The following is a 13,712-nucleotide window of genomic DNA, read 5'->3' on the forward strand; positions in this document are numbered from 1 at the left end:
AATGCCAAGACCAGAGTGCGCTTCCCCGGGAAGAGCAGAGCGGGGTGGGGCTCCGGCTCCGGTGCACTCTGCCCCAGTAATGCCTGCTGCAAAACACATGCTGAATGCGGTTTTCACTTTTCGCCTTTCTTCATAAAAGGAAAATTCTCTTCAAATTTCTTTTAGTTAGCAAAAAGAGATACTGGGGCAGGTTTCATCGAAGCCTTCTTCCACAAGCGGGGGACAGCAGCGCCTGGCTGAATGCGCGCCCTTGCTCTCTTGCAGTCTCGCCGACATCAGAGGTTACGACCCCCAAAAAATATCTGGCAAGCAATAAACTCAATTTTTAACTTCCATAAAAATTAAAATTTTGAAATTTTCCTTACACATTAACCATTTGCTTTTTTCACATGTATGAATTTTTTGTTCAGGGTTATCTGCCTTTTTTCCTATTGGGGCAGTTTATTTTCAATGGTTCTTAACTGTCCTTTGCAATGGCAAGGGTTTACTAACCTCTGATCTGTCGTGTGTGCTATAAAGAGTCCCCCTAGACTGTGATTTGCTCTTCAATGTTGCTTTCTGTTGCACATTTAGAAAACTTTATTTTCACACATTTAAATTTATCCATCCCTTCCTTTGTGATTTCCGCTTCTTATTGTGTTATGCTGGGCAAGTCCTTTCCTGGCCCATCAAACGAACTTCTTGCTATAGTTTCTCCTGGCAGCTTTATAATTTCACTTCTCCGCATCCATCTCTAACCCATTTGCCTTTACTCTGGTTACACCAACACGGTTTGCTGAATAATCATCTTTTCCCTACCAATTCAGTATGTCATCTTCAATACCAAATTCTTAGTACTCTAGGCTAGTTTCTAAGGGTTTTAATCATCTGTCTAGTCTTGTGCCTTCATCATTATCTTAATTTTACAATATTTTAGTGGCACGACAGCCAAGGTAAATGAGGGAGGCGTGGGTGGACGAGGTCCGACGCGAGAGCAAGCACGGTACCTTATTGTAATACATGCCCTCTTCCGGCGAAAATTCACGCTTGAGCTCGTCACCTGTGCCACAGTGCGCCTGCGCACAGATTCGCATCAGTCTTCCCGTATTACATAATAAAAGGGCAGCATTTGTGGCATCATCGATTGACTCAAAGTTGTGAATTCCTTTTTCAAAACAAGAAAAGCTCTTTTTCCACAATTGTTGCTCCGCAGTAGACACACTTTTGCTCACTTCATTAAAAAAAGAGAAAAAATTCCATAAGCAGACATCAGTCAGTGTAAACCCCACCAGTCTCGACGCAACGAGAGGAGCCTGGCAGTGACAGGGCGTCTGGCGGACGGCGGCCACCTGGGATCAGCAGCACTGACCGCTCTTGTCACACTTGTTCTGGACAAGACTGTGCCCTCCCGAACCCCCAAATCTGTGCTGTGGCCCTAATCCTAAATGTGACTGTATCTGGAGACTGGGCCTTGAAGGGGGTAATTAAGGTTAGATGACGTCTTAAGGTGGGGCCCAAATCCAACATGACTGGTGTCCTTACAAGAGACAGACACCAGGGACACCCACTGAGAAAAGACCAGGTGAGGACACAGTGAGAAGGTGGCCATCTGCAAGCGAAGGACAGTAGCCACAGCTGATTTCAAACTCTCAGCTTCCAGATTGTGAGAAATAACTGTTGTTTAGGCCACCCAGTCTGTGGTTTTATGTTACGGCAGCCAAGCAAACTAATATGACACTCGACCACAGCCTTCTTCAATATTAACCAGCTGATACTACAGTGAGCAAACAAACACATCTGAGCAAAGCACTATTTTACAAAGATTCAAAAGATAAGGTCCCATGGGGCTTTAAGAGGTGCAGTCTGTGTTTCACCCAATTCTCCAGAGTTTCTGACTACCACTTTTCACACTCTTTTGCTGACTTCCTTCTCCAGAGGCACCTTAAAAGCACAGGTTCTTATATCTCAATGGAAGAAAGGAAGAGAGGGGAAGGAGGGAGGGAGGGAGAAAAAGGAAGGAAGGAAGAAAGGAAGTGAAAAGTGTGTGTGTATGTGTATGTGTGTGTGTATATATACATATACATATATGTATATATACACATATATGTATATGTATATATACATGTATATACATGTATATACATATATATACATATATACACACACACACCCCAAAAATTTTCTTAAGAAAACAGGTTCTTCCACTGGCAAGGAACTCTCTGTATTCCCAATGTCAAGCACAGTTCACAGATCAACAAGCACATAATAACACTTTCAACTCACCTGCTAGCCTCAGTTCCATCTCAGCCCCTTACCTTTCTCGCTGTGTCCAGCCTTTACTTTCGTATCCATTCTCATGGCTTCAACTATCTCCCCTATGCAGATGGTTCCCAGCCTATGTCCTGCTAACCTAAGCGTCCCTGAGCACATGTTGTAACTGGCTACTTAAATTAGACCTTTCACCGCCCTGCCCACAAGTACCTCCAACGCAACAAGGGCCCAGCCGAACGCCTCATCTTCTGAATGACAGACCTGCTGCTACTCTAGCACCCACCAGACTGACACCCCTGGCTCCTTCCCAATGCTGCCTACTCAGTGGACAGCCCTCCCCTTCCCTATCTGCCCGCTGACATCCTACACATCACGTGCCGACTGCTCAAACGACACCTTCTTCCCCAAAGCCTCCCAAGAACCCCGCAATGTCAATACATGTCTCCTTTCCCCACTCTTCTGTGGTACTATATTCGTATCTGGCTCTCGACTCAGGGGAGAACTATATTTCAGCCGGCACATATCCAGCACCGAGCCTGGCAGAGGTTGCTTATCCAATTCACCTTTCAACCCATCAGATGGAGGACACTGAAATGATGAATCTCAAAGGGAAATGCTTTTCCCTAATTTTATTTCTTGAGAGTATTTTTTAACAGAGCACCTCTTTATGACATCAAATCAAGCACTGCAGTTCTTTGATTGAACCGCAGAAAATCAGCGTGACTTTCTAATAGAACAAACAAGAAAACTCCAGATACTTACCTACTCTCTCACTCTGTAACGCAGCGGCCTGATTCATATAAAACACACCGATCTCGTTTCTAATGTTACCCATTCTCTTCAATACTTGTACATAGTGTTCTGGATTTTGGTTTTTTAAGTCACTAAATTGCAAGATTTCATTAGCAGCTTCATAACATTTACAACTAACTGAAAGTTGACTTTCTAAGTCTGTAGACAAATCAGTTGCCCATGCAAATCCTTAAAAGAAAAAAAGAAACACTACCGTGAGTCATGTAAACCCTTCTTTAGTCTCTAAGTAATCTGGTATTGTTAAGACAATAACGAATAAATTCAATATAGTATAAACATACTTAGATTCAATCAATACACTTAAAATTTTAAGTATCAAAGCAGAGATCTCTTAATTTACTTAGAAAAACTACAATTTCTTGGGACATTAATATCTGATTAAATATTTTCCTGCCTGAAAATATCAATTACCCATACCTGGACTTTACCAGGTACACTTGCTTATCGGGATAGACCTACAGTTGTCCACTGATGCTGAGTAAGCTGTTTTTTTCTCTTGAATTAATAGAAACAGTTCTTGAAATGAAGCTCGAATCACTACTGTTACGTACATTACAGTTTGTCAGTGTAAGTGTGACTCACTGGAGAAGGCACTGGATAAACTGTCAAAGACCTACATATGCCATCTAGTGGGGAATGGAGTACACTTGGGTGCTGAGCAAGTATCTAAGAGAAGGTCACTCTCACCAAGTAGTGTTCTAAATGAAAATAATATGATCCGGTGGTAAAAACACACTGAAGATTTTCTGACTGTTGTCTATTAAAATAAAATGATAATCTGAGAAACTTATAAGTAGAAGGGAAAAGAAAAGGAAGAAAAAAAAACAAAGAATAAACTTCCCCCAATGCCTTTCTCTAGATGTTAACCAAAACCTTCTGGGAGGTGGATATCCTCCAATTACATAAACAACTTAAGAGTATAATTAAACAACTCCATGTACATTACAAAAGATCGACCTTCTATCTCATTCACTGCTTTAACTGCGGTGTGCTTAGAGCGCCGTCCTGAGCATTCTGCTGCTGCCCTGAACTAAACCCTCCTGTTTCCCAGTTTTAAAAGCTGGTAACAAAAAGAGTGGAACACTCAGTGAAATATCTATGAACTAAGCTTTCAAAAAAAGATGATCTTTGTTTCTGAGCCCCCAGGAATCATTCAGAGGTAATTCATCTACTTTTATTTTTACTCCTTTTTAAAAGAAATCATGGATTGGTTAGCTGACTACAAGGATTACCCAGAAAAACCTCACGAAAAGACAAATGCAAGAAGTCAACACAATTGTCTTAGAGCTTATTTTATAGTTAGTACTAGATGTGTAATTACTAAAGCTATTTCAAGACCATTTTCTATACCAATACACAGGATCGTGAACTTAAAAATTAAAAAATAAACAAAAAGAGCAATATCAAAATATTAACATTTCTGCCACTTTTCTGGACATAGTCCAATAAACATAAGCTGAACTGGGTAATGCCAATGTGGATCAAATGATGTGTCTCCTGGCCCACCCTGACAACTGGACTCCCTGTGGAGGCTGTGTAATATCTCCTGATCCTCTTTCGTCTGATAATTAAACTCTTCGAGGTGGGCTGCTCTGTTGTTTGCATTCTGGGCCAGCATTAGTTGGATATCACCGCAGAGTGTCAAATATTGAGAAAGAAACAGCAGTACTTCAGAAAGCATGTTGGTGCAGAGGCAGCAGTAAGTATCTATGTGAAAAGAAGAGGAAGGAGAAAAAAGTATAAGAGTGTTACAAATTAATGAACACAGTAAGTATTAAGAAAATCGCTGTTCCTACTCTATATTTATTTTGTCAGATATTAAACACGGCTCCATGTATTTCAGAATGAAGACGTATTAAACCACTCAGAACAGAAAACACTAGATAAAATGCTGGAAAAAGTAGTTTTAAAATTAAAAATTATAAGAGATGAGTAAAATTTCACTGTCATTCAGATGCCTTCTCTGTCATCCCTTCCCAGTTCCTACCAAAATGTATTCATTTATCGTGACTTACCATGGCTCTGCAAAGCTAATTTAATGTATCGTAACGCTCGTCCATATTTCTGAAGACTCATGGCAGCATCAGACAAAACATAATAGGCCTTCGATGACTTGAGAATCAGCTGGAGTTTCATTTTATGTTGCCAAGAACCAGGGATCATTCCAGATTGACTGGAATAATTGCCCTTCTGAAGGGAGCCCACTACGGCATGGAGGGGAAAAAAGCAGCACATTTTATTTAAATATAAGTCTCACTGTAAAAAATAATTTCTGATTCTTAATAGAAACACTCCAGCCTTAGGTACTACTGTTACAAAAAACCTGGTGAATACCGTGCTTTCCTACTTCACCCTCATGAAGCAAAATGACAGTGTTTCAACATACTTGCCCTAGAGATTTACTAAGGCCTCTGTTTCTCCGCAGCCATCAATCAACTCTGTCGCTTTCTTTCAGGGTCACTGACAAAACTCATGACTGACATCGGCCTCCTTTCTCCAGTCCAGGTGTCAATCTGTCAAAATCTTGACCTCCCTAAAGCACAGCTTTAATCATGGTGGAACCCCAGTTCTAAAGCGTTAAATGGCTTCTCACCACTTAGTAAATCACGTCCAAGCATCTTCCCCAGTTCCTAAGTCGCATTTTTTCAGTTCACTTCCCTGGACTCCGCCCTACAAGCCATTGGCCAAAGTCAAGTTTACTGCTCACTGCCCAGAGTTGCCTGCTTTTCCTACTTCACATCTTAGCAGACTGTTTCCTCTACCAGGATACACTTTATTTAAAGTCTAGCCCATTACTACCTTCCTCAGCCAACAAACGATCACTTTTATGCCAAGCACTATGCTAGGCACCAGAAACAATGACATGAAGTTATGTGGCTCTATCCTTGAAGACATCTCAGACTAGAAGGAAGGGCTGATAACAAACCACAACAAAGTATAAGTGCAATTTCAGAGATAAGAACAAAATGCGGCCCAGTCTCCCAGGCTCAAGATCTCTCACTTTTTTGATCAGTTACAACACATGAGTCTTTCAAAGCAATGAAGTCTCTATTATTTTTTTATGCAAGTCATTCTTCCTCCTCTACTACACACATATTATGTGTGTGAGGTGTGAGAAAACCAGTGAGTAAGATGAAGGTCTGGCTCACAACTGCACATGTGTAAAACTTAAAACAGTTGCTAAGCTGTAGATCAGGATTCAGTAAGTGCTCACAAGACTGAACAGTAAGGGGTTAGGTCCTTCAAAGTGGGGACAGAGGTGAGCATGGAGATCGTGACATGAGCAGGATTTTCAACAGCTGAGACGGGGAGGGAGGAAGAGACAGAAAGCCATTTCAGGAAAAAAAAAAACAAAACACATGAAAAAGGCACAGAACTCTCTTACGCCCTGCTATGGTTCTCCTCAATGCATCCAGGTTCAAGCCGGGCACAAAGGAAGTACGAGGCAAACGCTGGGGACATATACATACTCCCCAACCCCAAATGATGCTCGTGAAGAGAAGATCCGAAAAGCACTTATAAGTAACTCAGAAGTAACAGGTAATTTATAAGTGACATTTCCAGTTTATTTAAGTACCACAAGATGACAATAGCTAACATTTCTACGGTGCTTACTACATGTAGTGTTCTAAGCACTTTACATATGTTCTCATTTAATCCATTAACAATCCTTTAAGTAGGCACAATTATTGTCTCCATTTCGAAAGAAAACAAGGCTAAAAAATGGAGAACCACCAGGAGCTGAAACTAGGCAGTCTGGTTCACACGTCTGTGCTCTCAGACAGACGACCACTTCTGCTGAAGAGTGATTTGTTAGGAGAACCCTGCCAGGCTGAAGGCCGTAGTCCCACAGGCTCCTAGTGTGCTCGTTAGGAATACCCATAAAGGATCGGAATGATCTGGCTGTTTTATATTTTGAATGAAAAGACATTTTCCCCTACTTCCCATTCACATGATATCCCTTTTCTGAATTCCTTTCAATGAATGCCTTAACGACATAAGTCTGCTGTTGATAAAAGACTAGTACATTATTCTACTAAAGGCCTATCTGCGCATCAATTCAACTTACTCTTGTCCAAAAACAGGGCCATCTGCTTCTCTAGACCCTCAGGACCCCCCCTTGTAGATTCATCTTCATACTTTAATGGGATTGGGGTGTTGGGGTCAGCTGCAGGAAGGTCACTTTCTTTTTTAATGCTGCTGTCTACGGATTTTAAACCCTTAAAAAAAAGGAGAAACATTCACTAAACATGTAACTGAAGGTCAACTAGAAACTAAATATAAGGTAATATCTGAATATGTTTAAAATTTATATTTTGAAAAAAGACTTAAAAAAACTACATTTGACTTAAAGAAGTTGAAAAAAACTAATTTTCACTTAATGCTTAAAGAGTAAAAAGGTCACAGCAGAATATCATACAGAATAACATTTAGACACCACTAAACAAGTGCTATTTACATATCAAGTACAAATTTCACTGAAATAATGAAGACTAAACCAAAACTCACCTCCAGAACGTAGCTAAGCACCAGTCTACAGCGCTCTTCTGTGTCATGGCAAACTGGAAATGCACAACTGGGCTTCAGAAACAAACGTTTGAAGTTAGTACTATGCCATCAGTGTGACGAATTCCACAGCTCTCATCTCTTGGCAATTATTAAAACTGTACCAATCCACAATTTCAAAATTGGCTCACCTATTCAGTTTAGTGAGATAATGTACTTAATGATTACATTAGAGCGATGATTTAGTTGCAGATTAAACTGATATAAGATTAACTGACAAAAATCTTAAAGAAAGACCTTGCATCACATATGTTGCTTCAATAATTCTGTTACGACAGAAAAGGTACACGTGAGTGGGCATGTCTTAGAGAAGTGTGCATCTAATTTCCTAGGGCAGCTCAGCTTCTAATTAGCACCGATCCCTGGTAACACCACTTACAATATCAGTTTAGCAGTAAGTTAACGAGCATCACCAATGGTTTCATTGTGTAATTTATATGCTTAATTAGGAGCAAAACCAGCGAACGACCTCCACCTACTAAGTGATATTGTGTGCAAGGGCCTCTGGGAGGCATTTCACTTCGGTGAATCCCGCGAGGCCGGAATTACTGCTCTGACTGTACAGAGAAGCACAGATGTTGGGTCATCTGTCCCAGGACACAGAGTGTGAGGGCGGCAGCTGTGGCTTTGGGGCCACGCTGACTCCATGGTTCGAAACATACACCAAGAAGGCAAAGCAAACCAGACACTACGTGCATACTACGACTGCATTTTCTGAGTGCTTCACATGTTGATAAAAAGCACTGTCTCTTTAAAGAACTGTAAACTAACATATCACTACATCTTTAATTATCACGTAACTGCCTCATAAACTCCTGGTCTTGTGTTACAATGCAGTTTCCCAAATATATGTCACTTTTAGAATTAATCATTTTGTTTACAATCAGAAAAACTTTTTACTCCACTGTAGGGTTCAGGCTGAGAGAGCACTGAAATTCGGTTGGACAGTAAATAACTCTGTCCTGCAGTCATTTAAATGTTTACCGAGCTCTAAGTGTTCGAGACATGGGAGACACGAGAGTGTCCACACCTTCACCGAGCCTACGTTCCAGTAACGGAGACAAACTCAAGAACGTCGGGCGCAGAACATCTCTACGAGGGAGAGAGAAAGAGCACGCTTTGGCTAGCATGGTCAGGGGAGGTCTCAGAGACCTTCGGTCAAGGCTTAGAAAAGGGCAGCCATTAAAGGATCCGGGAAGGTTAAGTTCTGAGCACAAGCAACAGCAGATGCCAGTGCCTCACATGGGCGTGACCTTGATGAGCCCGAGAGACAGGAAGAGGCAGTGTGGCCGGGTACAGGAGAGGGAGTGAAGGGACAGAAGGGCAGAAACACAGGCAATGTTTCAGGTTGACAGAGAGGTATCCTCTGAAAACCTATTTGGATGTACAGTTTCCAAGTAGGAAAGTTAAACTCAGAGCCTAAATTAAGAGATGATTTGTAAATATGACGGTATTTCAGTCCAAGGAACAGCCCGAGCTCTTTCCAGGCTGACCTGGATCTGATCACAGGGAGGCAGGACTGGAAAGTAATTAATGTAGAAAACTGAAACCTGATTATACTGTCTGGAAAAAGACTGATAGTAGGAGGTCGATACGACCCACACCGACAGGACCCTGATGGGGAGGAAGTTGTCGGAGTCTGGCTGGCCTTGACCAGGACAGACATGTCTAATCGACATGACGTGGGCCCAGTCACTGAGAAAGTACCGTCCTGCAGCACAGGGACAACGTACCAGACCTCCCCACACATGAACCAACAAGCCACCCTGCCCAGGTAATCACTAATACACCGATGTGTCCACTACAGGTCGGCATGCAGGTCTAAGTCTCAGAATTCATAAAGCTAATGATTACTTGACTCTGGACCACGCAGGAGTTATTGAAGTAATGCCATCTTGTGAGAGGCTAATTGTATTCAATCAATGATTATTTGCTTTTCCATCGATAACACTGGAATATAAATTTTAACACGCTTACTCTGATTTGATGGATGGATTTGTATTTTTCTGGAACTGACAATTCGCCAACAGACTTAATGATGGCTACCGCTTTGTTATCGTCTGGCGGGTCGGCGCTGGAGCCGTAGGGTCCGTTTTCATCGCTGTCCGGCGTCTCCTCCTCCTCTTCACTGTAACTTTCATCAGAATTCTCGTTTAAAGGAGATTCTGAACTTTCTTCTTTTTTAGGTTCATCCAACTGGAAAAGTTCTGAAAGCATGTAATTGGCCGAAGCGATAATCTTATAAAAAGAAAAGGAAATACGTGTGGCTGTCATGAAAACTGGGGGCGCTGAGGTGGAATAGTTATTACTGTGCTAATTCTAGGAGGCCCGCAAACAGTGGGGTTCCACCACAGCCTGTGACACATGCAGACATGCTCCCGGTTCAGTTACGAATACCCTGGACTCTGAAACATCCTCATGGGCTGACGTGCTTGTTTCCAGAAATTATTCCATCCCCAGCCCTCTCCCTTAAAGAAGAGAGTATGCATTTCACTAGAGACAGAAGTTTTTATGTAAGGGGTATCATAACTAATATACTAGCAAGATATCACTCCCTATCAACTGAAAAACCAGAATTTCTCTTTATAAGCTATAAATTAAAAGTTATCTTACAGACAAGTAACATTTACTACACAATCCAGGATGACTCCAAGGGAAAAACTCCCAATAGCTCAATGAGGAAAAGTTTATCCTGGTACCTCTGAAAATGGTAATGTATATATTGCCATTTATTTCACTCTATTATCTGTTATTAATTCTTAATCGCAGACATGTAATAGGTGTAACATTATTTTCTAACTTTCACATTTAATGTACACTAAATGCCATCTCTTTACACCATTTAATGTACACTAAATGCCATCTCAATCGGCATTAGATATTTCAATCTGAAACTTGTCATTTTTCTTCAAAATAGGGTTTCTCTTGGTTTGGTCTCTAGGATAATCTTTATTTCTAAACTGGATGTGGCTATGATAAAAACTTAGATCTGAAAAAAACTGTATATACTACATACCTTCTCCACTTTAAATTGGCTACAACTAGCCTTATACCAAAAATACAGTTGTCACATTCAGACCCCTGAGAGTACGGGTACTGTGAAATTGTGGGGCACGTGATGGGGGATTATCTTAAGAGATGCCTTTATATACTGAAGTTCGGGATGTGAACCCTACTTATGTTAACAGTGGTTAACGATGTCCATTTGCGTAAACAGATCTTGAGATACTGTAGAATCGGTTTCCACCTCTAAGTGGTGATAAAACAAAGGGAAGAAAGCACTGCAACGGGCGCTACCTTTACAGGACAGTGCGACTCGAGGAACACGGAACACGAGCCACGCGATATTTTAAATATTCTAGTGGCCGTATTAAAAATCTCGTGTAATCAATTTTAATATTAGATCCAATAACTACAAAACATTACCATTTCAACATGCAACGTGTACACGCAATCTGCAAAATTCTGTACTTTATACTTAAAGCACATCTTAGTTCAGAGTAGGTACATTTCAAGTGCTCACCAGCTACATGTGGATGTTGGCTACCATATCAGACAGGTATTTACAGATTACGAACCAGGCAACGATTCTCTTGTCAGAATGCTAGAACTTTTTTGAGAGAGCATATACATGTAAATCTTACTTGAGGATGCCTGCTTTTGTCCAACAGTTTAACACAATTAAGAAGCAATGTTCTAATAGTCCCATAGTGTTTCTTATTTTGATTCTTCTTCATCATCATGTTGCAAGCAACCCTAAAAAAGTGTTTAAAGGCCATAAGAAACAACTAAATGTAGTATTTTACACCCCCACCCAAGTTTATTTTGGTATAGTCTGTTGTATGTGCATATGTGAGTGCGTATACACATATGCATACATACAAACATATATACTTTGTTTTTTAAACTATGAAAAACTGAAAGTATTTAAAAACCTTGGCTTAGATAGTGTGGCTGTACACTTTAAAATTTTACATAAGGCTACTTCCTCATCTTCACTCCTTAAAGCACTCACTTATATAAGAGAATAGCTACTGGCATTGTGAATGGATTTTGGTATTTGTCTTCAGTTTCTTCACAAAGAGTAGTGAGATCATAGAGCTTCACTATGTCACTGCCACTTGCTGAAAAAACAAACACAAAAACAAATAAACTTCATTTTACAGCAGTCGTTCGAATCAATCACTCATCCGAGAATTGGCTCACCTTTAAATAGCCAGTAGGTATGCCCTTCTTTGGTACAATTCGATTTCAGAAACGATAAAATATTCTGTGCAATGTCTTTTATGACCTTAGTAGAAAAATTAGAGTTTTCCAAATTGGGGATCTCTTCTGTCTTTATCATTTCATACTTCTGTAAAACACAGAAGACAGTTTAAGGGAAACCTAGGCAACGACATGTCTCTTATTAAAAAGCAAGCAAATATATCCCGCAATTAGAGACCTATGCAGCATGAACGAAATTTAACCAATGGTTTTCGATCTTTTTACCGCTCCAGCATCGCAAAGGCATCGGACACATCCTGCAGGCAACGCCGCCGATCCACCAGGAGTCACTCTCAAGAGACAATCATCACCTGATCTTGCACCACAATTTTAGGCACGATCTTATTTCTGTTCTCACATGGAACAAACTGCACAGAATACTTTCTTCTATGCTACCCCAGTGGTTTGCAACTGAGAAGACGGGAAATGAAAGTAGGCTCCACGCAGTAAGCTCTCCCCCAGACACTAGAACTGCCTGGGAAGTCTCCCCAGGAGACAGTGCGGACTCTGTTCCTTCCCAGAAAGGCAGTGTGGGGATGGGGTGGGGATGGAGGCAGCAGTAACAGTACAGGCTGCGTGGACATTACTGCCACTATTTTTAAAGCACCTCCGTATTTTTTTGTAGCTTGTCTTCTGTCCACACTTCCCTAAACGCCTCTTACCACACTTTCTCAAGGACTGTAAGACTAGAAACTTCAAATCAACTGGAAAATAAGACCAAACACAGTCTGCTAAGGTTGATTTTCATCCTTCTTGGTTTTCTGAAGCCCCGAACTGCCATTTCCTTCCTTAACATGCTGTTCCTAGGATTTCGTACGGCACTGCTCTGGATCCCCCCAACGCTGTCTGAAGCCCTCTCCTTTCACCCCTACAGGGAAAGCGCCAATGGTTGATTTGAACAGATTCCCTTGGTGATAAACTCCAGCACTATGACACCTCCGTTTATTTCTCTAGCCCCATCTTCTCTAATGCCTGCAACTTCAAAATGCTCACTCAAATGCCTTCCTCAAACTGAATTCAAAATGAAAACAAATATACCGCCTTCCCTGCCTAAGCCAACTCAATGTCCCCATCTCAGGCAACGATACCCCCTTTATTCTAGTCCCTGAGTCGCTAAGCCCTGAAATTCCTTTGGACTTGTCTCCCTCTCCCTCACGCATGGCTTCTCAACAAATGTTGCCATTTAGAGTGATGGTGTTAGAGTAGGTCTCAAACAAGAATGCAAATCGGAATCATGTCTGAAGCTCTCGTCTATTCTAAAACACAGGAGACTAAAGCAGGTATGGTTTTGAAGAGTTCACAAGTGATCCTGATGCACACTGCAGGTTAAAAATCACTGAGCTGGAGTTCAATGGGTAAAAGCATGGCCTCAGCCAGGTAATAGGTTCAAATACTGACACCATCACTAACTACCGATGTGTCCCTGGGCAACTCACTTGAACTTCTGATATTCAAGTTTCCCTCCCCATCAAGTGAGTAACAGTATGCAAGCAGCTAAGAGCTGACAGGAGCATCACATAAGGTAATGCATGTATGAAAGCACTTAGCAAAATGCTTGGACCAGAACAAGCGCTCCATTAAACGCTGGACATTATTTCTGTTGTCTATTCTTAGTAGTTCCTGTACAGCATGAGCATATTGCACTACTTGCAAAAGCAGAGCAATGTCTAACCAACCTCCTTGTGTCAAGTCCTCCCCGCTGTCTGTCCTTCAGGCCATCTCCAAATCAACAGTCTAACACACTGGATTTCACGGCGCAGGCGCAAAGCCTCCGCTGACTCCAGAGTACCAACCGAAGCAAGTCCAAACTCCTTAGC

General features: G+C 41.4%; 1 protein-coding gene across 2 annotated transcripts in view; it reads right to left on the reverse strand.

Moving 5' to 3' along the window:
• The window catches only part of EDRF1 (erythroid differentiation regulatory factor 1), a 35,090-nt gene that overhangs the window by 10,692 nt on the left and 10,686 nt on the right, over positions 1 to 13,712 (reverse strand). Inside the window, exons 10-19 of one of the 2 annotated variants that reach the window (XM_025047526.1) lie at positions 11,836 to 11,983; positions 11,645 to 11,753; positions 11,274 to 11,385; positions 9,607 to 9,825; positions 7,573 to 7,644; positions 7,133 to 7,283; positions 5,079 to 5,267; positions 4,570 to 4,770; positions 3,013 to 3,231; positions 987 to 1,210 (exon numbers count right to left, since the gene is read on the reverse strand). In XM_025047526.1, the coding sequence (XP_024903294.1) occupies positions 987 to 1,210; positions 3,013 to 3,231; positions 4,570 to 4,770; positions 5,079 to 5,267; positions 7,133 to 7,283; positions 7,573 to 7,644; positions 9,607 to 9,825; positions 11,274 to 11,385; positions 11,645 to 11,753; positions 11,836 to 11,983 (1,644 nt within the window). Of the gene's footprint in view, positions 1 to 986; positions 1,211 to 3,012; positions 3,232 to 4,569; positions 4,771 to 5,078; positions 5,268 to 7,132; positions 7,284 to 7,572; positions 7,645 to 9,606; positions 9,868 to 11,273; positions 11,386 to 11,644; positions 11,754 to 11,835; positions 11,984 to 13,712 lie in introns of both variants that reach the window. The other variant, XM_006912863.3, reaches the window with a different exon arrangement.

The sequence above is a fragment of the Pteropus alecto genome, unplaced genomic scaffold (assembly GCF_000325575.1).
Source record: "Pteropus alecto unplaced genomic scaffold, ASM32557v1 scaffold74, whole genome shotgun sequence".
NCBI classification, from domain to species: domain Eukaryota; kingdom Metazoa; phylum Chordata; class Mammalia; order Chiroptera; family Pteropodidae; genus Pteropus; species Pteropus alecto.